Source organism: Cannabis sativa, chromosome 8, assembly GCF_029168945.1.
Source record: "Cannabis sativa cultivar Pink pepper isolate KNU-18-1 chromosome 8, ASM2916894v1, whole genome shotgun sequence".
Classification (NCBI taxonomy): Eukaryota; Viridiplantae; Streptophyta; class Magnoliopsida; order Rosales; family Cannabaceae; genus Cannabis; species Cannabis sativa.
In genome coordinates, this window is record NC_083608.1 from 42,935,734 (window position 1) to 42,960,504 (window position 24,771).

Below are 24,771 nucleotides of genomic sequence, written 5' to 3' on the forward strand. Positions count from 1 at the left end.
TGCGGATTGGATTAAATGAACACCCTTATATTTTATCATTTAACAAAACAGAAAGTCCGGTTAATAACTTTTGTAAAATATATGGTTTAAAATGGTATTTACCCATTACTTAATACTAACTTATTTTATTTTATTTTTTATTAACAATATTTTATTTTATTAATATATTTTGTTTATTTATAAAATATTAATTAAGATTAATTTTATTTTTAAATTAATTTTAATTACAATTACCAATTAGTTTTATAAAAAATTTATTTTAATTAAAAAAAATTATTTTATTTTAAGTATATAGTTAATTATAATTAATTTAATTTAAAAATATAATTTTTTTTAATAATCTGTTAGCAACTTTGTTATGACAGGTAATAAAAAATAGAGCCTAGCATTAGTATTAGGCAGTATTAGACATCAATATGATACCTTAAAATTTAATTGTACTAATAACAATATGATACCTTAAGCAATATTAGACATTAATGATACTGTTAACATTTTTAAATATAATTTTCATATTTTTAATATAACCATAAAACTTTGCAACCTTCCAACTTCCTCCGTACTTCTTTTACCACTCTTTTCTATTTATCATTGATACTGTATTATTAATGTAAGAATTAATTTCCTTTAGGTATCATTTGCCAAAAATCAGTTGAGGAGCAAGTCTCAACCGACTCTTCTACAACATATATAAAACTCAAATGAAAGAAGAGAGGAATATAGCGACGTTAGAGAGAACATCTAGAGAAAGAGCTTGATTCGTGTTGTTGAAAGAAAACAAAGAAAGAAAGTTAGAAGAAATTGTTGTAAAAGAAATACATAAAGAAAACTCAAAATGTGTAAAGATTGATTATCAATCAATGATTGTGACTAGAAATCAATGAAGTCGATGTAACTTCATACCTATTTGATAGTGAAAACTCAAGTATCTCAGTGGCGAGCTTAGCAAGGACATAGCCAAAATTTTGGGTGAACTTTGAGAGAAATTAGTGTGTTCTTTATTCTATTTGTATTTCCTAACTCAATCTCTTTGTATAATGTGTTTGGATTGGATTTGTTTTGTGATTTGTGTGTGAATCGCTAACCCTAAAGTGTTTGGAGAGTTCTTAGGATTCTCAAAGGTTGATCTAACCTTAATCTCCGAGAACTTGTATTTTTGTTAGGGTTGGTTTGGATCGAGAAGCATTGGGATTTATTGTTTGGGTTATTATTGTTTTAGGGCTCATGGAGGCATGAGGTTTAAATTTGCAATAATACCAATTTTTGAATAAAATAAATAAGCTTGATATCATGTAAATGTAATTTCTTGATCTAGGATTAGAAACGTAGCTAATTTTTTACAATGGTATCAGAGCACAACAACGGATTCAAAGTAAACCAAGAACAAGAAATTAGCAATTTTAGAAGAAGAATGTCCCCAAAATTAAGGAGAGTTTAATCCTTAATAACAAGTATTTGATATTAAAGGACTTGTGAATGTTCCTTTAAACGATTCACTTGAAATCTCTAACTCTAGCTCATCTAATTTAAATTTATGTGCTAGTCATAATAAAATGAGTAGCATTAAAATTGATATAGATAAATTAGAGAGAAATATGAAGAGAAAGGAAGAAGAAAAGTATGTTTGGTAAAAAGGAAACTAGAGGGAAAGAAAGAGAAAATGTGGATTAAATTAAGTTTTTCTCTCTTTTTTTTTCTTTTTTTTTATATATATTTTGTTTTAAATGTATAATATGTATTGTTTTTAAGGTGATATTTTAGTTTAGTAGAATGTAAAAGTAATAAAATAAAATAAGAATAATGGAAATTAATTACAATATTTAATTTAATTTATTATTGGAATGAATATTAAAATAAATGATAAATCAACAAAATAACGTTGCTTTAATTTTTATACTTATACAATTAAGAAAGGGTATTAAAATTATTTTAATATTAGAGTTATTTTATTTATATTAAGAGAGGGTATTAGAGTCGTACTGCATTTAATTCTTTGTGATGTAATTCTCATTACATAACTGAGAATTCCATTATGTAATGTAATCATGATTACATTATAATCCCATTACATCTCCTTTTAACTAAATATTCTAATGTGTAATTTGATTCTATTACAATACCCTTTACAACAAACCAAACATGCCAAAGTTTAAAATATCTATTTGAAATACATCTATAAAAATATTAATACTCCATTGCAATGACTAATTTACCAGCACAAGCTACAAGAGACTAATTCACCAGCACATGCTACAAGAGAACTACCGAAATATTGATGAAATAAAAAAGGTGTACCTTAAGACCTCTAAATGTATGCATTAAGCAAACTATAAGTACATAATAAATTAAAGAATATTTCTCAAGCATCAAAAGTATATGGTTTGTAATACAGAGTACAAACCTGAAACTGGCCGAATTCCACACACCAGTGCCATTATAAAGGACACAGATATTTGAGGCATCATCACCTTTCCCCTGTGATGACTATAATTTGTTCCTGCTCTCTGGCTGCAGTTCAGCTTCACCCGATGCTTCGCTTGTATTATCTCTATCAGCTTCTGTTTGCGGCTTTTCATTTGCTTCCTCATCAAAAGGAAGAGGATCTGATGATGCTGCAACTGCATCACTTTTATTACCCAACTTCTCATTTTTGAGCTGCTCATCCTTCACCAAATTCACTTCTATGGATCCTTCTTTGTCTTCATTAGGACCAAGATCTGATGGAATTTGTTCGGATGCTTCACTCCACTCGGCTTCATCTCTCCTCTCTCGATTGGCCACTACATTCAACTGGGCTTCATCTCCCGTCTCTTGATTGGCGACTGCTTCCTCTTCTCTCTCATAATGCTGAGAATCACTTGCCTCCATAAGCTCGCTATTTGTTTTAAGATCAAATGCTTCTTCTACCTCATCTTCGTCAGGTAATATACTTCCATATTGTGGCAAGTTGTAACCTTGGGTATCGGATGTTACGTCCTCTTCAACACCCTCTTGTTCTGTGTCACTGATGTCTTTTGCGGTGTCGGTTGTTTGAGTCTCTGTTTCAGTTGGGATGGATTCTTTTGAAATGCTTTCTACTTTTGAATCGGGCCCGGCTGCATTTTCTGAGGCAGGGAAGGACTGGAAAGCATCCCAATCATCTTCATCCTCTTCGTCCTCCTCGTCTTCTTTGTTCTCTACCATGCTATCCTTATTATCGAGAATTACAGGGGCTGAACATTGCGAGATTTTCTCTCCACTTTCCCCTGTTGGCACTGGCAAACGTATCTCTAAGGACTGGGGTGTGGCTTTTGACTGTGTTGCATTTTGATCTTGTGTAACAGAAGCACGGATGACCTCCTGACAGAAGTAGAAATTATCGTAACTTAATGGGAATTCAATTAATGGAGTCTGCAACTTCTGACTATATAATTCATTAATCAATTGCAATTATCAGTTGCAAAAAATAGTTTTTTTAATTTGATTCCCCCATGATTCCGAGCTGTTTCTAACTCGCAACAGCTTCACTATAAAAAGAGACAAAACATGTAAAACATTTTATCATCCTTTAAAAACACACACACACACACGAGGTTCTTACAGGACTATGCATACAAAACAACAATGAAATACTAAAATGCCACAATTGGAGCCTGGAGTTATTCTAAAAAAGAAAAATTGGAGCCAGCAGGCCCAACACTAGAAGAATAGTAAGTTTCACCAATTTTAAAAGACAAGTCAATATTATGAGCCACAGACCTAAAATCTTTTGTGGACAATGATGACCATTAAAGTAAAAAGCTTTACCTAATATAAATTAGGTGGCATTATATTAGCACCCCAAAATTTTATTAAACACCATACTCATTATATATTTTTTTACAATAAATCTATATATTTTTAACTTTATTTATTGTTTTCTTTTCACATTCTAAAAGAATACAATATAAATCAAATATATTTTAAATATTAGTAAATTTTTTTATTTTTTTTTACATTATTTTACAATGATTGTGAACATAGGATTAAATAGGAAAACATGATAAAATTTCATGATTTTATTTTTTAATAATAGGGTGTTTTTATATATTTTTGGAGTTCAAATGCAATACCCCCTACAAATTATTATAAACCACCACCAGTCATCTTTATCTCCATATTAACATAATGAAGCCTGATAGTCATGTGGTGAATTATATAATACTGTTTCTTTATCTTTTAAAATGAATAAATACATCCACGATATACCTGAAGTTGTTGCCGATGTGCTAGAGGCATTGACAATAAGGCATCTTTGAAGTGAACGGCAGATGAAGGAATTTGTGCAAGCTGAGAAACAAGCCTTATAGCAGTGCTTCTTAGATCATTGAACTCCTGCCATAAAATGATGGTAAAAAGAATTTTACCATAAAATCAAATAAGAGACGACCACAAATATCCTTAATAAACCTAAAATACAATTGTCCTTATTGTTGTTGTAAGTTGCAACTATTTCAGCTAATAATATAAGTCACCTGAGAATATCCATTCTCTGAAGCCATAATAATCATGACAATGGCTTCTAAGAAGAGTTTCACATAACCTCTCTGACATTCACTGTCTTTTGATACTGCCTGAAGAAGCACTAAAAGCCTCAAGCACTCACCAGCAACAGCTGCTGATTCTTTAGTTATAAGCTTATGCTGAACCGCCAAGAACATCGTATCAGTCTTGAATTAGAAGCAAAACAAAGAAAATATATGATTTTTAAAAACAAACAGCTATAAAGAGAAAAAAAAAAAACCTTCAGACTCTTCTGGATTATCATAAATATATCTTCGATAAGTTCACCAGCAAAGAACATTAGGAAAACATTGTCATCAGCATTTGTGCCCCTTTGTATCACACCTTTTAGCACCTGCAACCCAATAGCCTGAACCTGCACGGTAGAAAAATTCTAACAGTTGCTTAAAACTAGTACTCAATGCTGATATCTTCATGCAAGAGAATGTATGCATGTTACCTGTATATTTGAATCATTGAGTACATTTTGGATACACTCAATGCAAATTTTGAACATGTGAAAGTACACTTGGTCACCATCACTGTGCTCTCCAGGACATCCTATTTCATCAATTAACTGGGCAACTAATATAGTTTGTTCAAGAGAAAAAGCAAGCTTTGCCTGCCATAGTGTTCGCAAACCAGATTTATTTTCCAGTAGATGAATTTTCTGAATGCAATCTTTTGACAAATTAGCTATCGCATTAAGACAAATTCCAAATATCACTCTCATATCAGGAAAATCACTATCAGCAGATTTGTATTCATCTGCACGAGAGTGGAAGAAAGAAACAATTAGCCAGCTGAATATTGCTACCATGAGAAAGCTGATTTTTTAGTAAAAATGAGAGTACTGCTCTCTAGTAAAAATTTAGCATAAATAATCCGAGTACTCCTCAGATCATGAATGCTCACCAATATATTTCTTCAATAAAAGTGTACTTGGAAAAGTCATTAAAACGACAAGTTGGTCAAAGCTTTTTTAATACACTAGCAGTAAATTAAAAGAAATGACACTGCCATCATGAATTCTCACCAATAAATTTCTTCAATAAAAGGCTAGTGCACTTGAAAAAATCATTAACTTTGGAAAAGCACGAGTTGGTTGAAGCTTTACTAATCCACTTGTAACCAATTAAAAGAAATGACACTGCTGCGGAGGTTAATTGTTTCTGCAGAAAGTTGATAGGAAGGTGACAAGTAAATGTTAAATGAGTGCATCAGTAATACAAATAAAATACAGCGGAAAGGGAAAACATTCATGAGCCATAAGCCCACCTTTGGTCCAAAATGCTTCACTAGTGTTTCAGCTGTCACGAATAATGCAGAAACTGAATCTTCCAAGTTTAAATTATCCAGGGATAATGCATCAATACTGTAAAGACCAGAAGTTGTAAGTTACCTGGGTATTCGCTTCAATGAGCATGATAAATTAGTATTATAATAAAAGCCTGTACCTCCGAGACACTTTAAAGAGATAAGCCATGCAAAGTTCCATTGCCAAATAAGAAAAGTTTTCCGTTTCAAGGAAATCCTCAGGGCAGTTTAGCACAATCTATTGAAATATAAAAATATGATTCAGAATTTTTATTTCAAACCATAACAAATTTATACATAAGCACATAAATCAAGTTTATAACCAACATCATGCATGCATTATATATTTTTCTTTAAAAAGGGGTATCTAAAAACTATAGTCTTAAATCACTTTAGAAAACCAAAATGAAAGGGCTCGTATCAAAGACAAGGACGCCGTACCAATATGCAGTACATCTTAGTTAGCAAGGTAAGTCAATTTCACTAAAATACCATATCAGTAAAACGTCATAAATACATCATGTAAGCCTAATATCAAATTAATTTTAGGGACCCTTAATTATATAACTTAACTACTGATGATTTGGCTACTTAATTTTCAATTTTGGCTTGTTTGATCCCTTAATTATTAAATTATCATTAGATCTCCGAACTTCTACTTCCTAAAAAAACTGATCAAATTAATGACGAATGAAGTCACAACTTACATAGTCAAGGGACTAAATATGCCAATTACATACAGCAAGTGAATTGAAAATTCCATAAGAGGCCAGCATTTACCTGTGATAGAACAGAAATTGACAGACTATCCCACGAATTATCAAGGTACATGGAATATGAGAAAACCTGTGACAGTAAAAAATAATAAATTATACTTGTGAAATCACATACATGAAACTGAAAACTTGCAGTCGTTAAAATAATAAATTACAGAAGCTTTAGAAATCAAACCAAATTCCTACAGAGTGGGTGTCATTATACTAAGCATAACCGGAACAAAAACTTTGAGGGAAAAACAAAAAGTGTACAGATACATTAAACAACACTCCTATTCCCATGTTTATGGAAAATAACTTCTGTATGTAGTTTTATAATCATAATTCTTTGTTTGTGGAGACAGTGTGCTTACTGGGGATCCTGATCAAAGAGCTGTAGTTTTATAATCATAATTTTGTTTGTGGAGATTGTGTGCTTACTGGAGATCCTGATCAAAGATCTTGCTTATTGTGTCCTTTCAAGTTTCCTTTGTTTTTAGTAGTTTTGGTTGACTAAAAAGCTTTTATTTTTTACCGTTGTTGGCTATTTTGTTTGGCAGATGACAGTTTGCCCTCTAATTCTCATAGTTATAGAGTTTATTTCTCAATGAAATCTACTATTTTCTTACCAAAGGAAACGCACAGTACACGCTTAGGGCATTGACTATGACATAAACATTACGGCTGTTTGTACCAAGGATATAAACATTGCTTGAAAAGAAAAAAAAAACAAAAAACACACCAACAAACATCATCTAGGGCAACACAAATAAAAAGAAATTGTTTATGCAGTGTTTTTGGTTAGACACTTAAACTGCAATCAGATTCGCAATTAAGATTCAACATGCCAAAATAATAAAAAAAAAAATAGTGGAAATTTTCATAATATATATTATAATATCAGAGAGAGAAATGGATATTCACCTGCATTAGTTCTCTGCAAATATCTACAGTAAGAAATCCCGCACTGGCAAATCTTTTTGTTGAGAGAAATTGGAATACTGGCAATACAATCTCATATAAGTTTATACCCGGAGAGTTCAACTCTTCAATGGCTGAATTGACCTCATGGTTAGCTTTAGAATAAGCCAATGGAATTTTCAGCTTACAGGCAGTTGAATGCTGTCCACGAAATAATACAAGCAAGGAAAATCCCCAGAGAAATTGATATTCACTAGTTTCAAGTTCAACCATATTATATCCAGAAAGTAAGCTATTTCCTGACACACTTTCAACAGTGCCTTTTGACAGGTCTTTCCCATCAAGACTCACAGGAACTGCATCCAACACAAGTGCTTGCAAAATTAAAGGCCAAGATTCTTCTAAACAAGGTTGAAGTTTTGCTGACACCAGAGATGATTGGATTCCACTAAGAAATGAATTCCACTGATAACGAAGAGTGACAGCATAAATACATTGAAGATTTTGTGTAATATGCAAGGTGTAAGAGAGAAAAGCAAACTTAACAAAAGTATACCTTTTTTTTAAGATGCACATTCAAGAAGGTATAACTGTAATCACGCAAAATCCCTATCCAGTACTTCCCAAGCATATTTGAACTATTTGAAAACAGTGGTAAGAGTGCAAGGTATTCTGCTGGAACCACACTATGATGCTTCCTCAAAAATGTATAGGTGTAACATTTAAGAGATGCATGAGCAGCTAGAAGTCTTATTTTGATCTGTTTCATTATCGATGAATAAAATTAGACATTCATTTTATCTTGGATATCCATCACTTAAGAAACAAGCATGAGACTCTTGATTCTTCTGTAGCATCATGTATACTCAATGTTAGTTTAAAATTAAAATAAACTAAACTTAAATACCTTGCAGGAGACCCATTCGGCAAATGAAGGAAAGTAAAGATCATTGAATTCATTTAGCGGGCGTGATATCAACGTAAAAATACGTTTAACAGCAACTTGATCGCCCTTAATTATTCCATTGGTCAGTATCTGAAAATTTCACGTGTCATTTCATGTATGGATTATTGGTTAAAAAATAATCAAAGAAAATATTTTGTCTTACTCATTACCTTAGTAGCCAACTGCAAGCCTGCCTCCAACAAGATAGGGCCTGAAGATGAATCTAATGCAGTTCGGATTGCAGATACCAGTTGTGCCTACATTTTAAACAATTTTATTCACTGAGAAGAAAAAGGTGAAATAGAAGAAATCACAGAAAATGAAAAATACTTCCATAGTACCAGCCAAGGAAATACTTTATGTTTTACAGATTAATATAAAAAACTAATGGTTTAACATCAATAATTACTCAAACTAGTGAAGAGACTTCAAAAAGTTCAGTCAACATACCTGATACTGTTCCAATAAAAGGTGGCCTGGAAGTTCAGGGTCAGGTGTTTTTTCGAACTGTCTCCATACAAGATAAAAAGAAGATTACAAAAGAAAATCATAATCTTCTGGTAAATGGATTTATTATTTCCCAAACCAAGAAAATATGATGAATATGAAATTCAAAGAGTAAAAATGAATGTGAAAACCATAAAGTTGTCTGCAGCTAAATAAAAGCTATCTTGAACCTGGAATGAGCAGTCTTGTTATATGTGCTCATTCTGCAACCCTTTTCATCCATATATATTTTCTTAATAATAATAATTGTAAGATCTCAAAGGGAAAAAAAATATATCACCCTTTTCCGGAAGACTGCATTAATCATGATTAGGGCAGAAGATAAAGGGAGAGAATGGGTGAAGTTTATGATTTCTTGGTGTAAAACATGGCTTATTAAGTCTTCGGGTAATTTCATTTATCTGATGAATAAAACGATGAAGATAAAACCAGCATGAGTAGAAAACCCAAAGAGCAGCACACAGCCAGAGAACATATTCTCACATAAACAGCACAAAAAACAATAATCTAGACTTTGGATTCAAGGGAGACTGACACTCCCTTAACAACCTTGCTCAAAGTTGACTCAGCCACTATCCTCCAGCCTATTACCTTCTTAAGCCTCCTAGAGTACCATTTGAGTGGAGGTTTATCGCTCAACATAGGTGTCTACAAGAGAACCAGCCTTCATAGGCATTGATAGCAGAATTTACAGCCTATTTGAATTATAGGTTAATTGACAACAACCAACTAATTGAACCAACACAAAGTTATAGCATAAATTAATCCCAAAAGGCAAACACTTAGAAAATACATAAAGCTCTACATCAAAGGCACATATTAGCATTTCAGCAAGAAAAAGACAGATTTACCTTGTCCATAATGGTACTTAGAAGTCTCACACCTATAGGTTGCATGCTCTCAAACTGGATCGTGCTTATCTATATATAAATAGTTAAGAGAAAAGTCAACCTTAAATGCATTTTGGTACCTGAGATATACAACTCATAAACACATAAACAGAAGGCAAGCATTTTCGTGTCCACACCTGATATGCAAGTGATATGAGTTCTTGTATATGGAGGACAAGCCAATCACCAGAAGACCGTCCACTGGCGGGTTGTTTCCTTGCCAAATGGAGATCAAAATGAGCTGGGCTAGTTCCAACAGCTGTAGGAAGGTGACTCAAACACCTACAATCACATAAGATAACAGGTGATCTGTATAACAAGTTGAATGGTGCATGTGTGCAAGAAATTAGGATGTAAAACAAAATATAAATGTTAAAAGAAAAGTTATCACATACTCAGCAGCAAATACTCTTGTCCGATATCTAAGGTGTCTATCTCGGTTTAAGAGCATGTGAGAAGCTTTAGGAGTGTTTCCATGTGATGAAAAGCCTCCAGAGCTAGAAACCATGTTTTCATCATCATGTCCAAAATTCAAACTTGTACCACCCTCGGTACCATTTGAAGGATCACTGTCTGCGTCATTATTACCTTCAGCATTTCTCCTTGTGGATGTGGCAAGAACCTGAGAGAGTGTCAACAAGTTTTCAACTTCCACCTTACTTTTTAGAGTAAAATCAAGAGTTTAATTTGTGTAAATGCATATAAGAGAACATGAAGAATCAAATTGACAAGACAAAAATCTTTCACTACTGATTAAAAAATAAAAAACAGAACATGCACCTAATAATTAAAGGGCATTCATATAGTGCTGCAAATACTAAATCTTTGTCCCAACAAAATGAAAAGACACTTGATAGTTTTGGGTTTCAATTGAGAGAGAGGAGAGCGCTGTTTCAAAATAAGTCAGATATTTATAAACGTTTCCAGGAATAACTTCAGGAAATAATTGGAACCGCAAATTTTTGCTAATAAGAATATCACAATGTTTTGTTGTTATTGAATGCATGTAAAAAAGCAAAACATTATGCATTTGATTCAAATTGAAATATAACAAGAGAAAAGAGAAAATGTAGGATAACAAAAAAGAACTTACCACGTTACGACATATTGATATCCAATGAGACGGACAAGAAGGACAAGATGCATAGAGTAACCGCATAATTGTGCTACGCACTAGATCTCCAATCCTAATACATCAAAAGGGATTCACGGCATTATGCATGAAATAATATTAGCAATCTCTTTCTTCCATACACAAACTCACACTCAGTTCAATAAATGTAGGCCAAATGAGAAAACAATACCACAGGATATAAGAGAAATGCCAACATAATCTTTCTGTACAATAATATTTTGCTTAAAAATTGTACTGAGTACGAGCGAAATATAATTTCTAAAAATTTCATGGTGAGGAAACTAAGACCAATGGAACTAATTCATAAGACACTCACTTCCTAACATAATGCTTCACATGCATGATACATTCACAAAAATCACAACAAGAACTCTTGTTCCCGAATAGAAAGAGCTTCCGCTTAAGATATATACATATATGTGTATATATAGTATATGGACAATATACTTGACGCTCTATGTATACACGTGCATTTTTGTAAGTATATCAGTTACATCTTAGTGAAATAAAATTTCCTCCCTTCGACTTAGCACATTGACAATCATATTAATAGAAGTACAATTACAGTTTATGTTGAAGGTAAATCTGAAGAACAACTAGATTTGAGTCGGCTCCATGAATTTTTTTTTGAAAAAAGAGAAAGGGGCCTTTGTCTTAGACGCGGAGGAAGACCGTGGTTAACAAAGTTAAAAACCAAGCACAAAAACCTGAAGCAATCTATACACCCTGAACATACTCACTGCCCCAAACATACGTTTTTGCATGCAATCCCCTAGGACCCACATAAAACCAGATCCCTCACATTAGAAAATATTCATACGAGGCAGCAGCAAAGAAACTACAACAATGCTCTCCAGTCCCTAATTAAGTCTGAAAATGAAACATTTTCAAAATGCTTCGTCTTGTACACCCAAGATGCTGTCCAAAATCTAACTTTTTCCTGTAGGACCTCTGCTGAACACTTAGATGTTAATACCTTTTAATGACAACTTCATGAAATTCAAACATATGAAATACCTTTTAATGACAACTTCATGATGTTAATTACAGGAAAACAGCCCATGTATTTGAAATTTTGAATTAAAGGGATTTGTTTGTGAATGATCAAAAGATCACACACGTATACCCCATTATTGCAAATAGAGATAAAATCAAACATAAGAAAACTGTTTTCAACATACTCAGAGTCAGTCTCTTCATCCAGCATATGAAACAATTCATCTTCTATTTGCTCTTCAACAATGGATACCTGCAATAAATTACAGTAACAACAGAAAGTGTCCACTGGTAAAATTAACAAACTAAGCTAATACATTGTTTTCTGGAATAAGCTAGAACCCAGGGCATACCGGATCCTTCTCAATGAGATGCCGTAAAGTGGAGACAGCAAGATGCCTTAAAGTTGGCTGCATAAAATTGCAGTAGGGTGAAAACTATAAAATAGGAAAGAGAAGAGAACATACAATTTTAAGAGCTAGATCATTATCTCTTCGAGAACGAACCTGTTTTGAGGAAAGGGTTGGGAGAAGAGTTTGCACGTGGGAGTGAACAGACACAGCTTGTGGTGCAAAAAGAACAAGCTGTTGAGTAAAGCGAACATTCCTGCATGAACAACATGGGTTATGAATATTCTAACAAAATTAAGCTACAATGAAAAAAGAGTGATTTTTTTTATACTCAAAAAGCATCTCACATAGCCTTCTAATATTTAGAAAAAGAAAAAAGAAAAGGAAAACCAAAAAAAAAAAAGGAAAGAGAACTTCAATGTCATATAACAAAATAAATGATCAGCCAACATACTCAAGCATTGTTGCTGTTTCCAGCCCAGAGCTAATTTCTGCAATAACAGACTGTACAAAAAAAAAATCATCAGCATAGGATAAATACACCATCTTGACTTGTTAAAGAAACTCGAAAGATTTGAACTTGACTGTAAAGCCCATGCCTAAGGTAAATGCTAGAAGATCATAGTAGGTACCTTAAAGAGAGCAAAAAATAGCATTTGATAAGCCCAATAATGCTAGAAGACTATAGTAAGTACCTTACAGCGGGAAAAGAAAATGCTTCCCGGGGCAAGTTCAGGACCAAGAACAGCAACAATAGCATTTATGAGGCGCCCAACACCTTGCTGAAGAGCAACCCACCCATTCTCTTCAGACAGAAGAATATCCAGCGTGAGGCCAAGTGTTGCCTGCCGTAGAAAGAAATAAAACAGACTACAGATATGATAAGTTAATAAAAACAACTGTACATGCAGCTGGAAAAATCCAAAAATCCCAAATCATCAGCAACATGATAGAGAAACCTTTATTATCACAATTCCCTCATATATCCATCAAAACGAGAAACTTAGTCTTAACAAGTTACCTGGACATGAGATACATAGGATAAACCAGCAGCTTCAACAGTTAAAAGAAGTCCATGCAAAGACCAGATCTGTAAACTAGCCACTGAACTCTTTGCTAGCAAAGAGATTGAGCTCACAGTTGAGGGCACTAAAGTCGATAGTGCCATGCCCCCTGCACTGCAGGTACAAAATGTAAGTGGAAATATGTGTGTGAGACAAAAAAGTTGAAACTTTAAGATCCATCGTCAAGAATCACTCAGCAACACTGTTTACTTCTTTCCTGCTTGATAGAAGATATCGGTCAACATTATAATAGTTTACATCTTTTACAATGGTTGATACTTAAAGTTAGTATACTAAGGTTTGTTTTTCATATATATGACACCAGAAGGGCATACAAGTCAGTGAATTCATTCAGAAGTAGCTGGGGTTTTGTATTAAGTAAAGAGGGAGACAACTGAGCATTAAACTAACAGCTCAGTAATGTCTTGGAACATGGCAACTTCTCATATTAAACAATTGACCATCATTTAATCATCACTTTAATTGCTATATACCAATCAAATGACTTGTAACAGACTGCTTTTTCTGCAACTTAATAAAAGAAACATAAGCAGCACAAAAAGGGCACACAAAAGAAGCACCGCAAGAACTGAAAGCAAAAGAGACATTAAAAATTACGTAAGCAGCAGCAGAAAAATCACTATGGTGAAGAAAAATGGTTGCCAAATGTATCTACAGAAATTATATTTTCTGACCAGCAGAGAGGCTCATCAGCCTCCATTTATAGGTAGTCCTGATGAATTATAGCAAAGCCCCTCTTCACATTGTCAAAAAGCATTCTCAACTATCCAATCCAATACTGAGTGAACACCACCCAAAACGGAACAAAAATTGCCACAGAAGAATACAGTAAACATGCCACAACGTTTACAGCATACAATTTCACAATTATTTGAACCCAGTATTCACAATCTTATTTCATTTCACGAATAATAGAGTAAATGGTAAAAAAACTAAAAGAGAAAGAAATGGACAATCAACGAGTCTCCGCAATAATGATTCTAACAATCATTATCAAGTAAAACAAACTTAGTTGCATACTCTCTGAAATAATGATTCTAACAATAAAACAAACTTAGTTGCATAGTTTCTCCAGGCTACTTCTTCCACTCCTACTGCAATATAACAAGGACACCGATATGGTTCTTAACTGAAGAAGAATCTAATCTGGTCTTATTGATGAATCAAAGTTAATTTGAGAGGCCTCCCTCTCCCCTAGCCAAATTTGACTTAGTTAAGTAACTAACTCTCCCACTATTAGTATATCTTCTTGATACAACTAAGCAACCTCCACAAACAAATATATAGGAATCTGATAGGAAGTCCATCAGACATGCACACACACATGCCCGCACAGTCCTGTGTAAGTGATGAAAGAATTCATTTAACTTCTTTGCCTATTGTGGGTTGAATTCAGCAATGGAGGTAATGATTCTAGATCAAACAGAACAATACCACCAGGCAATGGTTAACATGATAATATACAAGTAGTCTTGGGTATAGAAAAGGAAAAAATTAAAAGAAATAAATATTTCACCTTCGATGAATACAGCCAAGAGCGAGGCTTATTGATCCAGCATAGTTTGAATCAGTTACTCCAGTTAAGTCACCAAGCAGCAATCTAGTCTATATACCACCAAAAATAGCAACAGTGAGTTCATATATGTGTAAGTGAGGAACATGAGAAAGTAAGAGCACCTCTATTTCTTTCACATTAAATAAATAATGAAACAAGAAGCAAATATTTGGTGGAGAGAGAGAGAGAGAGAGAATACAGAAGCAAAACTGACCATTCTTGCTGTAAAGACATCATTTCCAAGGCGAGCTAAGAAACCAAAACCTTCAGAGGAAGCTCTGCGTTGTGAAGCACATATGTCTCCCTCTACCAGAATACTCTACCAAATAAAAAAAGTTACAGTACATGAATATAGATAAATTTCTCAATCAATGAAACATATAGTGCAAGCATCTTAAATTTTGGCACCTGAAAAATAGAATGTGCAGAGTTTAGTATATCCTGTCCTAGAGGCTGGGGCCGTAGAAAAATCAAAGCCTGAGAAGAGAGTGATGTTAAGAATTAATGTTAGAACAATTAAATGTAGATCAAAGATTCTAAAACGTGCACATTTTAGAACAATATGCACCTTGAATCCTGCTAGTAACCCCACACATATATTGGTGACACTGGCAGCATGCCACGGTTGCTTTTTTCCAGATTTCAGACATTGCTCAATAATTCCAAGAAGTGACAACATTCCACCACTATCCTGGGAATATAAAGTTTGTTAGAAATGATCTTCTAAAAAATAAACAAAAAATTTGTTAGCAATGAAATATTCATAGAAAAGGCCAACTATTTATCACACTTTCCTACCTGAGAAGCAAACATGAGTCCGAAGCAGAGCAGCATTTGGTTCACCAAGGTCTTATTGATTGGTTCAGGCTACATGAAAAATCAACAAAAACTAAGACAGTTATAAAGATGGAAGGTTAAGGAGTTTAAGAATTTTGCTTTCTCCAAGTTACTAAGGATTTGGGAGTTGTTCTAAATATAGTAGTTTTAAGTTGTTACTAAGTGATGTCATTTTTGGCTCTTCATTCTGTTTGCATAATAAGCTTTTCTAACATTATTAACGATATTTATTGTTTCTTATATATCCCTCAAAACACAGGAAAGCAAAAAAGAATTAGGAATCAGACATACTATTTATAAAAACAAAACAGATTTCACTCTGCAAAAAGCACTAATCATGTCACTGAAAGATTGAAAACCCACAAAACGTTTAAACAGAAAAATCATCCCTGGTTTATTACTATTCACAAAAATTATAATTTCAAGAACAGATAGTAAAGAAATAAACTATATAAAAACAACAATTACCAGTGGAAAGCTAGAAAGCTCATTTTCCCACACACAAGGCATAAGGCCATCCTTCCCCCCTTGAAAAGCGCGAAGTTCATCTTCAAACCAATCCCTAAGGAAACACAATTAAAAAAATATATCTCACTGCAGAAACTGCGTGGAGGACTCCAAATTTGGCTATAAAAATGACTTAATGATGTAGTGATGTCAGAAAAGAAAAGAGTGGACACCTTCCAGGAACCCAAGGACCCAACCATGCATCTCTTTTGTCTAACAGCGACCTCAGGCAAGAACTTTCCTCAATCCCCACAGCGTCCCTGCTAAGTTAAATTAGGAAGAATAGAGAATGGTTAGATCAACTTCACTTCTAAAAAAATGATTTGGAAGGAACTAGATACATTTTACTAAAACAGAACTGGAATGATAAGAGGGAAAGATGCAAAACTTCACCTAAATGGTGTTGTGCACAATTCAATAAGCTGTGGATGGTCATTCTTATATGCCATTGGATCAGGAAGAGACTGATATGCTATTAACGTTCTAATAATAAATATGCCCATTTCAGGCTTCAAGTTACGCAGCTCTTTGGTTGATACTGCTGATATATATGATAAGGCCCTGTTTTATGTCAAGTAAGAAATTTTTAAATTAACTATGTAGAAAGGAAATGTAAAACAAACAAAAAATGGACAAAGTACAAAAATGTAAAAGATAGCAAGATTTGTGACAATAAACATACCTACTCAGATATAGGAGAATTGGGTGAAGTAAAATCCCACTATCGACAGAATTGGGAGAAACGAAGCATTTCAAAAATGATGTAAGTGCATCAACTGCAGCAGACCACATGCTACAGGAAGAAATAAAAGAATAAAAATTAAAGCTACCACTCTTGTTATACGTGTAGAGTACATTGCAAGACATAAAAGCTTGAAAGATAATAGAACAATGTACTAGGTCCTGAGAGAGTTCTAACAAAACTAAAATGAGAAGAAGTATTGACAAGAAGAAAAATGATAGGAAGTATTAGGTTAGCTCATCACAAGTCAAAAACCAGTGCCATAGAATAGAATAGAAATACACTTTACAGTATTACCGAATCCTAGATATCAAATCTTCACTTTGTTTTGTTTCATGCTCTGGATTTCCCCTAAAAAGGTCAGTCCACAAGGAAAGAATATCAAACACCTGGTCTTCAATCTCCTGCAAGGTTCAGGCGTACCATATAATGATAAGCCTTAAAGCAGTATTCCAACAGTTTTGATAAGAATACAGAGATCACCGGATACCTCTCTTGGCATGGAAGCTAGAAGAGATGACAAAAGATACCACCCGGCCTCTTTTTCAACTATGGAAGCCACAGGGTTTCGACTAGATTCTGTCAGCATTTTCTTTGAAACTTCAAGCACAGTTATGGGTAATCTATGAGCAATAAATGAGTAATTAGTCATGAAACCACTTGCATATAATAATGTAGAGAATTCATGAGGATGGCAAGAAATCCTCCTTTGGAAAGCAAAAAAATATAATAAGTCTTAGTGTCAATCCAGCAAATGAAGTTATTTGTTAAAAAGTACCTCTCAATTGATGGGCAAATAGCAATTTACCATCAGAAATAAAACAAGTAATTAGTAATTACCTAGCTGGATACCCAAGAGGTAATTTGGGGGAGATGGATACAAATGCTGCTAATACAGTAGCTTGCCCATGCAAGGAATTCAGATTTAATTGCAGATTATTCCCCTGCAAAGAGAAATATGGGAACCACTTATAATACATATTATTCATGAAAGAAGTGATTCAAGACCAAGGTAAATAATAAGAGAAATTACAGAGGTCAAGTATATGAATTTGCCCTTTTACTATTTAGTAAAATAATTTATAGCAGCCCTGATTATATAAGTTCCATAATATGTAAAGCTTAAGTAATTAATGGTAAGACAAAATAGAAACCAAAAGGCAAACACTAGCAAGAATACATCCTTTAACTTTGCAGCAATCTAAACATGAAACATAATCAAGGCTGGTCATTAAAATAGCCATCAGAATATAGCACGGGATTAATGTTCTGTTTCAAAAAAAAACTACAACTTCACCTTCTCGAAGGAAAGATTTTCTCTTAAAGCATTTAGCATGGTTACTACATAAGAAACCAAACCGCCAACACAGGTGGGATCAACCTCAGCTAATGCACGCAATGTTGAAGCAGCTTCAATTCGTACCTGGCCATAATTGTACATTCACATTCAGCTACAGGACCTATTGTAGAAATGGTAAAAATTGAAACACTGTAATCATGACCTTGAAAAAAAAAACTAAAAGCAAAGGAATGCCAGGTTACATAAAAGCACAGCAAGAACCAATTGACCATCTCTTACTGCAATTATAAACCAAGGAAACAGTAATAGAAGCATAAAACAATTAAAACAACTAGAGAGGTTACGGCACTAATCCCCTTAAGACAAAAATGGATTTCAATCTCCTGAGTTGGTTAACTAAATCTACACCTGAATACCTAATTATAAATCGACCCTGAATGCAATAATTATTAAGCTGCATTAGCAAACCAGGAAGCTCATGGAGTTCAATTCACCAAGATACAATGATTTTCTCAAACTTGTTACTATTAGACCAGAGAATCAGATATTGGAGGATTTGTAGGAAAGACATGTAAATTTGGCAGTAATATTTTCTTTATAGTGAGTGTTGGCTCTCATAATGCTACATTAGCTTTTTGCAAGAAAATGGAAATTCATGGAGACAATAAGATTATCTAAAACTAGGGGCTAAATCTTCAAATGCAGGTGACAAATCAAGAGCTTACAAGGTGTGAAGAATGAGATACTGCTGCAACAACTGTATCGTCAAGCATCTCCTTAAATTCAAAAGGAACCTGCAAATGGGAAAGATACGAACAAAGGCTTAATTGAGTCAACATAGTTATGACATAAATGTATCTGTAAGAAATTTTATTCGAGGTATAGATAAAATTAACAAAATCAATGTGATACCTCTCCTAGTGTTTTCAGTGTATATGACAAGGTACGTAGAGCAGCAATTTTCATGGAAGGACTAGCATCTGGCAATTGGAGCTGTAAATTTCATTGTAAAGTTTGCTTTAGAAACACCATAGAAGCTTAGGAATTCGTCAGAAGAATTGATATCTAAATGTATAGAGTCCATAATAAGCTTTTCAACTTATGGTTACCTGTTTTCCAAGAAAAACTAAAAAATCCCTCTGAGTAGGTTCTGTCATTTGGTCAGTCATACCAACACGAAGTATATAGAGAACACATGCCTTCAACAAACAATGATTTATCAGTCAGTAGCTTCACATAGGATGGAATTGCTAATAGGCATAGCTATATTAGAGAAACCGACAAAGAGAAGATATCATCAAATAAAAGCAAACAGTATTTTTTTAAAATGTATATATAGACGGAGAGAGAGAATCATCATTCATCAACTGTTCACTATAAAAACTAAAAATTCTAAATGCCTAATCCTCCCAAGCTCCATAATATTTAAGGAAGCACCATCAAGCAAACTACTAAACAAGGAATAAATATTTGACTTAATCCAGCTAATATATTCTACCCCTAATTTCATTTAATAAAATCTGAAGTTCCTCTATGTACATAAAACAGAATCCCTCTCTAAATTCTAATGTAACAAGTTTCAATTCTAACACAGGCTGTTACAATTAACTGGTCTTGATTGTACTATCTGTTATCTGGTAGTTGGAGACATGCTTCTTCGGTAAATCAGCAAAAACTTATCCAGATGATACTCTTTTAGACAGATCTATAGCTGGTATAAATATTGGTTGCTGCTTAACTGAGTGATAAATTGAACATAAGTCAAATATTGAGATGAATGACAAGAAATCAACACCATGATTCAACTTCAACCGAATTAAATTGAGGCTGACTAACTTCTAAATTATCAGTTCCTCCATTTAGTCATTCCCTGTTTCACCCTCTAACGGATGACAACAATGACATATAAAATGTACGAGAATTACCTAATTGTAGCTATGTATTTGCCCCTAGAGGGGTGGGGCTAAAAAACTATTTAAAAAAGAAGCTCTTTTTTTTCTTGAACTTGACTAATGATTTAGCTGTGAAATCAAGTTTCAATTTTAAAACAAGCTATTTACTTACTGAACAGAAACATGTGAGAAATAATCCATACCAGAGCATGGGAATCAACTGAAGCATCCGGGCAAAGCATGTCCATGACTTGCAAAACAAAGTTCTGGAGCTCACTATCCGGATGCAGATATTTTAGACGAATGGTCTGAAAGATACAATACAAAAGAAACTTGTAAAGAGCGGATATAAACGCAAAAGAAGTAAACAATAGCATCTTAAAAAAAGATAAGATAAACATATGTGACTTCACACTTCAAATTTAGCACATCCAACAATTGTCATAGCAAATTCATAAACTTACAGAGAGAGCAATGTTACTCAAGCAGCAATATATAACTGCTTAATATATACTTCCATTTAAATTATCCAGTGAAAACAAACTACCTTAAATCAAATCCACTGTGATGTACATATACACACATTCACACACATCATAAGAAGATCCCTGTCTTGCATTTAGCGCATAGAAAATTTTAGTTCTAGATCAATTAAAAATACAATAATGATTGTGACACACTATTTACAAACAATGATATGTAATTAATCTTAACCCCACAATTAAAAGTGATGTGGCATCGATATATAATTATCTATGGTAGAAATTAAATAAATATCATTGTGTGTAAAAGGTGTACAATTTTTGTGTCTCTAGCATTACTCTTACAAATAAAACCCACTATTTGTTGTTTCTTAATGAGTAGAAAGGTACTCTAAATCCAAAGCATAGTCAACCACAATAGCACTAAGAACTCCCAAAGAAGCATTACCTGTAAAAAGAACACCCACGACAAAGTAATTCCAACTCGCATGTCCATTGACCGAGATCCACTTGCTGGAATACAAATAGTTTGTTAGAGTACTTTAACACTGTGAAGCATGAATGCCATGTCTACCAATTTACTCTACTTCTCTTTTTCTGGTGTATTTAATGCATTTATGTCCAGATTATGCATGCAACGCCAATCATCAAACAATAAAGTCGCCAACTTTTACAAAATTTAGCCGCGACAAGTTAAATTCTAATAAACTGTAAAAGTAACATTGCTTTTTTTTTTTAACCCATTTAAGGTATAGACAATAAACGAGTACACAGAAGAAATTACCTTTTCTGAAAGGCAAAGTTAAGTACCTCTGCAAACCACCTTCTAGCTTTTTTGCTGGAACATTAGGACCTTTTCCCCTTGGTTGAACCTAGTAAAACAAACAAACTTGCGATTACAAAGGAATACAACGAAGAAAACCAAATAGAATGCAGAAAGGGCATACTGAAATCTGATAATGCAATTATACGTGAATCAGAATTCATTCAAATCAAACTAACATATAAACATAACGCAAATTATGTCATCTGTTAACAAAATGTAATATCTTAATTAATTAAATTCAATTGTTCATTGTGTTTTTTAAGATTAATCACTCATACATCTTACATAGTAGTAAGATAATTTTTCAATTAGATTTGAAACTTGAAAAACTGCATTTGATTAAAGAAAATTAAACCTCAAGTCTTCAAAAATCATAAATGTAAAAATAAACAGATGGATAGATTAGCCTTCTTCTGAACTTTCAGCAAAGTGAACGTCCAATTTAGGACCTATTTACAATTATTTTCTTTATTTTATGTTCATTAGTACAAACCATTTGCATTAAAATTAAGAATAATAATTGAATCTGAACAATATGAAAGTGTTTACTTCAACCAAAGTCAGCCAAACAGCTAACTGAAAGAAGAAGTGGGGCAATAAAGGACAAAGAAACCTGTGCATCAAGATTCATTCCAAGAGCAAGCAAAGACCCCAATGCTTCAGCAAATGCATCCCGAACAGATGGAACAGAATCTTCAAGGGCCTATTGCATAAACAATAGTAATAAGGAAAAACGCAAAAAGGCTTACTAGTAGCATTGAAATACCAACATACATTTAGAAAGAACCAGACAAAGAAGAAACTTACCTTAACACAATAAGAGGCTGAATTCTCAAGTTCTCCCACTCCTAAACCTGGTCCTCCAATAGAAGCAAATGCCTTCAAACATCTTGCAGCAGCTATTCTAACTATAAATGATTTATCCCCAACAGCAAATCGCATGATAAGACGAAATGATTCAGTATATGCTGAAGATGCAGCACTGCCACCAGAGCCTTCAAGTGCACTCTGAAGCATGTGTAGAGCCTCTTGTCTGACAAATTCCTGAATATGATGAATATAGCTAGAATCATAACAATAGAAGATATCAAAGAAAAGGAAAGGAAAAGTAATGTTACATCGTTGCCGCTATACTATATTAAATAAATAGGATAATTAAATTAGAGCATGTGCATAACAAATAACAAGTCGTAAAAGATATTTACACTTAATTAGACTAAGATGCCAGATTAAAAATCATCCAGCATAAAGTAAAGAAGTAGGAAATGTGACTATTCAAACAAATTGTCCATAATTGTAAGGAAAATGTTAGCTCTAGTTGCCTTTTATGCTGCAACGAAAATGACAAAATGAAACCTAAAAAAGGTGTATAATCCTACCAACTTAAAAGTGAAAGGGTGGAAGGGACAAGTCCTTAACAACATGGGGGAGATAAATACAAACAAAACCACTCTGAAGAAAGAAAAAAAAAATCCACAGTGGAAGATTACGAATAACAATTATACCAAATTCATTTCTTAACAAATGGTTCCTCTCACACTTTTGAATCCTGTATTATAAATTTGTAAATTTGCAAAACATGTGGGACTACCTCATGAAATTTGATAAGTTTTGTCGCAATTATAGTTGTTTCAAGTAATCCTGAAGTAATTTTTCTCCCAAAATGTCGATACAATTCCCCTAAGCACTGTGCAACACCTATACAATTGATTCAGAAAACAATAAATTAATGATGGGGACAAACTGCATTACACAGCAATAACCTTCTTGCTTCTGTTTCATGGTCAATAGCAATTAAAAAAGCTTGTGAAAATGTATGCAACCAACCAGCAACTTTTTGAGGTTCATTCCTCTTCCCATCAGAGAGAAATCCTTGAAGGCTGCTCACTCTTGAGTATATTGAAATTCCATCTCCCTTGGATATAATCCTAGCCATTGCCACTGACGCCAAATGGCGAACAGGCCTCCGAGCACCGAGAGTAAGCAAGGATTGCAGTGCATCCTCACATTTCCTTTGCCACAACAAGATAGATTCCTGAAATTTATTTGTCCACAGGCATAGTGAGAATAATCAGGAGTTACAGTGCATTTAATTAAAAATTCAATTGACTCAAACATAAATACTCGAGCTCTTTCAAAAGACTAACTACCGATCCCCAGAAAACATGAATATATCAAGCATGACCACCATAACTTCTGACACAAAGCTTGAATGCTTGAGTGTGTTATATTTCAACTTAGGCAAATCAAAAAACTCAAAAATCACTGCATCGTTAAGCCGCAGTTTGATCCAAAAAAACTTCCGACTACAACTATCTAAAGCAATCATACTAAACTACACACCAATCAGCAAAACGGTGAGGACGCATGAGTTAAATTGAAGTGACATTGCCTCATTTACATCCTAAGGATCCAGATAGGTATTTAATGTTCCTACAGAAATTGAGACGAAGAACAACCAAAAGGTCTCGAACTCCACAAGTTCGTTCCACCACAATCGAAGGAATCAAATTCAAGCATTGGTTTCGTAATTGGAGAAAAAAAAGTAGAGCTAGACTTAGAAACTTAGGGAGACCTTGGGTTCTTCATCAATGGCGGAAATGAGATCCGATAAGAGATCGAAACAGAGGAGTGGCTCCGGCGCCTGCTGAACCGCGGAAGCGCCAATGGACTCCAACTGCGCCACCAAGACGCCGAACCGCGAGAGCGGTACGTTCTCTCTCACGTAAGTCCTCACCATTGCAGCTTTTGTTTAATGAAATTTGACGAAATACTTACAGAATTGGGAAATACTCCATTGCCGCTTAGAAACTGAAGATCATAAAATTATTTGTTGGATTTGAGGAAAAAAAAAAACATAACAAGTTACCAAATGAGAAAGTGAACTTGACAATCCTACTAGCGAAGTGAAAGCCAACAATTAAATGCTGTGATAATATTACACCACATTTTATGATCTTAAAATATATATATTTTTTTTTGTATTTTTTTTATTTTTTTATCAAAGAAAATAAGACTTATAAAATTGCTTAAATTTAAAAATTAAATTAATAAATATTTTAAAAAAAAAAAATTAATACAATAGTCAAAATATAATAAGTTAGCTAATAAAAATTATAAAAATACATTTAGTATATTAATTTTTTAAAAAATATATAATAACTAAGTTAAGTTATATAATTTATTTAGTATTTCATATTAATATAT

The 24,771-nt window shown here is 33.6% G+C and overlaps 1 protein-coding gene across 2 annotated transcripts; it reads right to left on the reverse strand.

The window, feature by feature from the left end:
• Nucleotides 1-1,966: 1,966 nt before the first annotated feature.
• On the reverse strand, nucleotides 1,967-24,496 carry LOC115701335 (protein SWEETIE). Of its 2 annotated transcripts, XM_030629105.2 has the most exons (48): nucleotides 24,140-24,496; nucleotides 23,392-23,599; nucleotides 23,156-23,262; nucleotides 22,372-22,608; nucleotides 22,178-22,267; nucleotides 21,523-21,610; nucleotides 21,187-21,251; nucleotides 20,460-20,564; nucleotides 19,474-19,563; nucleotides 19,277-19,357; nucleotides 19,090-19,158; nucleotides 18,362-18,487; nucleotides 17,905-18,008; nucleotides 17,555-17,687; nucleotides 17,362-17,468; nucleotides 17,005-17,115; nucleotides 16,716-16,883; nucleotides 16,496-16,582; nucleotides 16,284-16,377; nucleotides 15,777-15,845; nucleotides 15,547-15,669; nucleotides 15,387-15,455; nucleotides 15,193-15,297; nucleotides 14,940-15,028; nucleotides 13,360-13,516; nucleotides 13,034-13,183; nucleotides 12,793-12,842; nucleotides 12,495-12,594; nucleotides 12,342-12,398; nucleotides 12,174-12,241; nucleotides 10,951-11,044; nucleotides 10,253-10,479; nucleotides 9,995-10,139; nucleotides 9,819-9,887; nucleotides 8,911-8,967; nucleotides 8,631-8,717; nucleotides 8,422-8,550; nucleotides 8,071-8,274; nucleotides 7,518-7,979; nucleotides 6,619-6,684; nucleotides 5,979-6,076; nucleotides 5,800-5,896; nucleotides 5,558-5,693; nucleotides 4,982-5,289; nucleotides 4,763-4,897; nucleotides 4,494-4,661; nucleotides 4,228-4,353; nucleotides 1,967-3,339 (listed from the first exon to the last, which is right to left on the reverse strand). In XM_030629105.2, the coding sequence occupies exons 1-48, from the start codon at nucleotides 24,302-24,304 to the stop codon at nucleotides 2,485-2,487; spliced, it is 6,735 nt and encodes a 2,244-aa protein (XP_030484965.2). In that variant the 5' UTR covers nucleotides 24,305-24,496; the 3' UTR covers nucleotides 1,967-2,484. The 2 variants fall into 2 exon arrangements, with proteins under 2 accessions (XP_030484965.2, XP_060958977.1); XM_061102994.1 differs by lacking the exons at nucleotides 19,474-19,563; nucleotides 20,460-20,564; nucleotides 21,187-21,251; ... (4 more) ...; nucleotides 23,392-23,599; nucleotides 24,140-24,496 and having other exon boundaries at nucleotides 18,362-18,524; nucleotides 19,277-19,297.
• Between the last annotated feature and the right edge of the window lie 275 nt (nucleotides 24,497-24,771).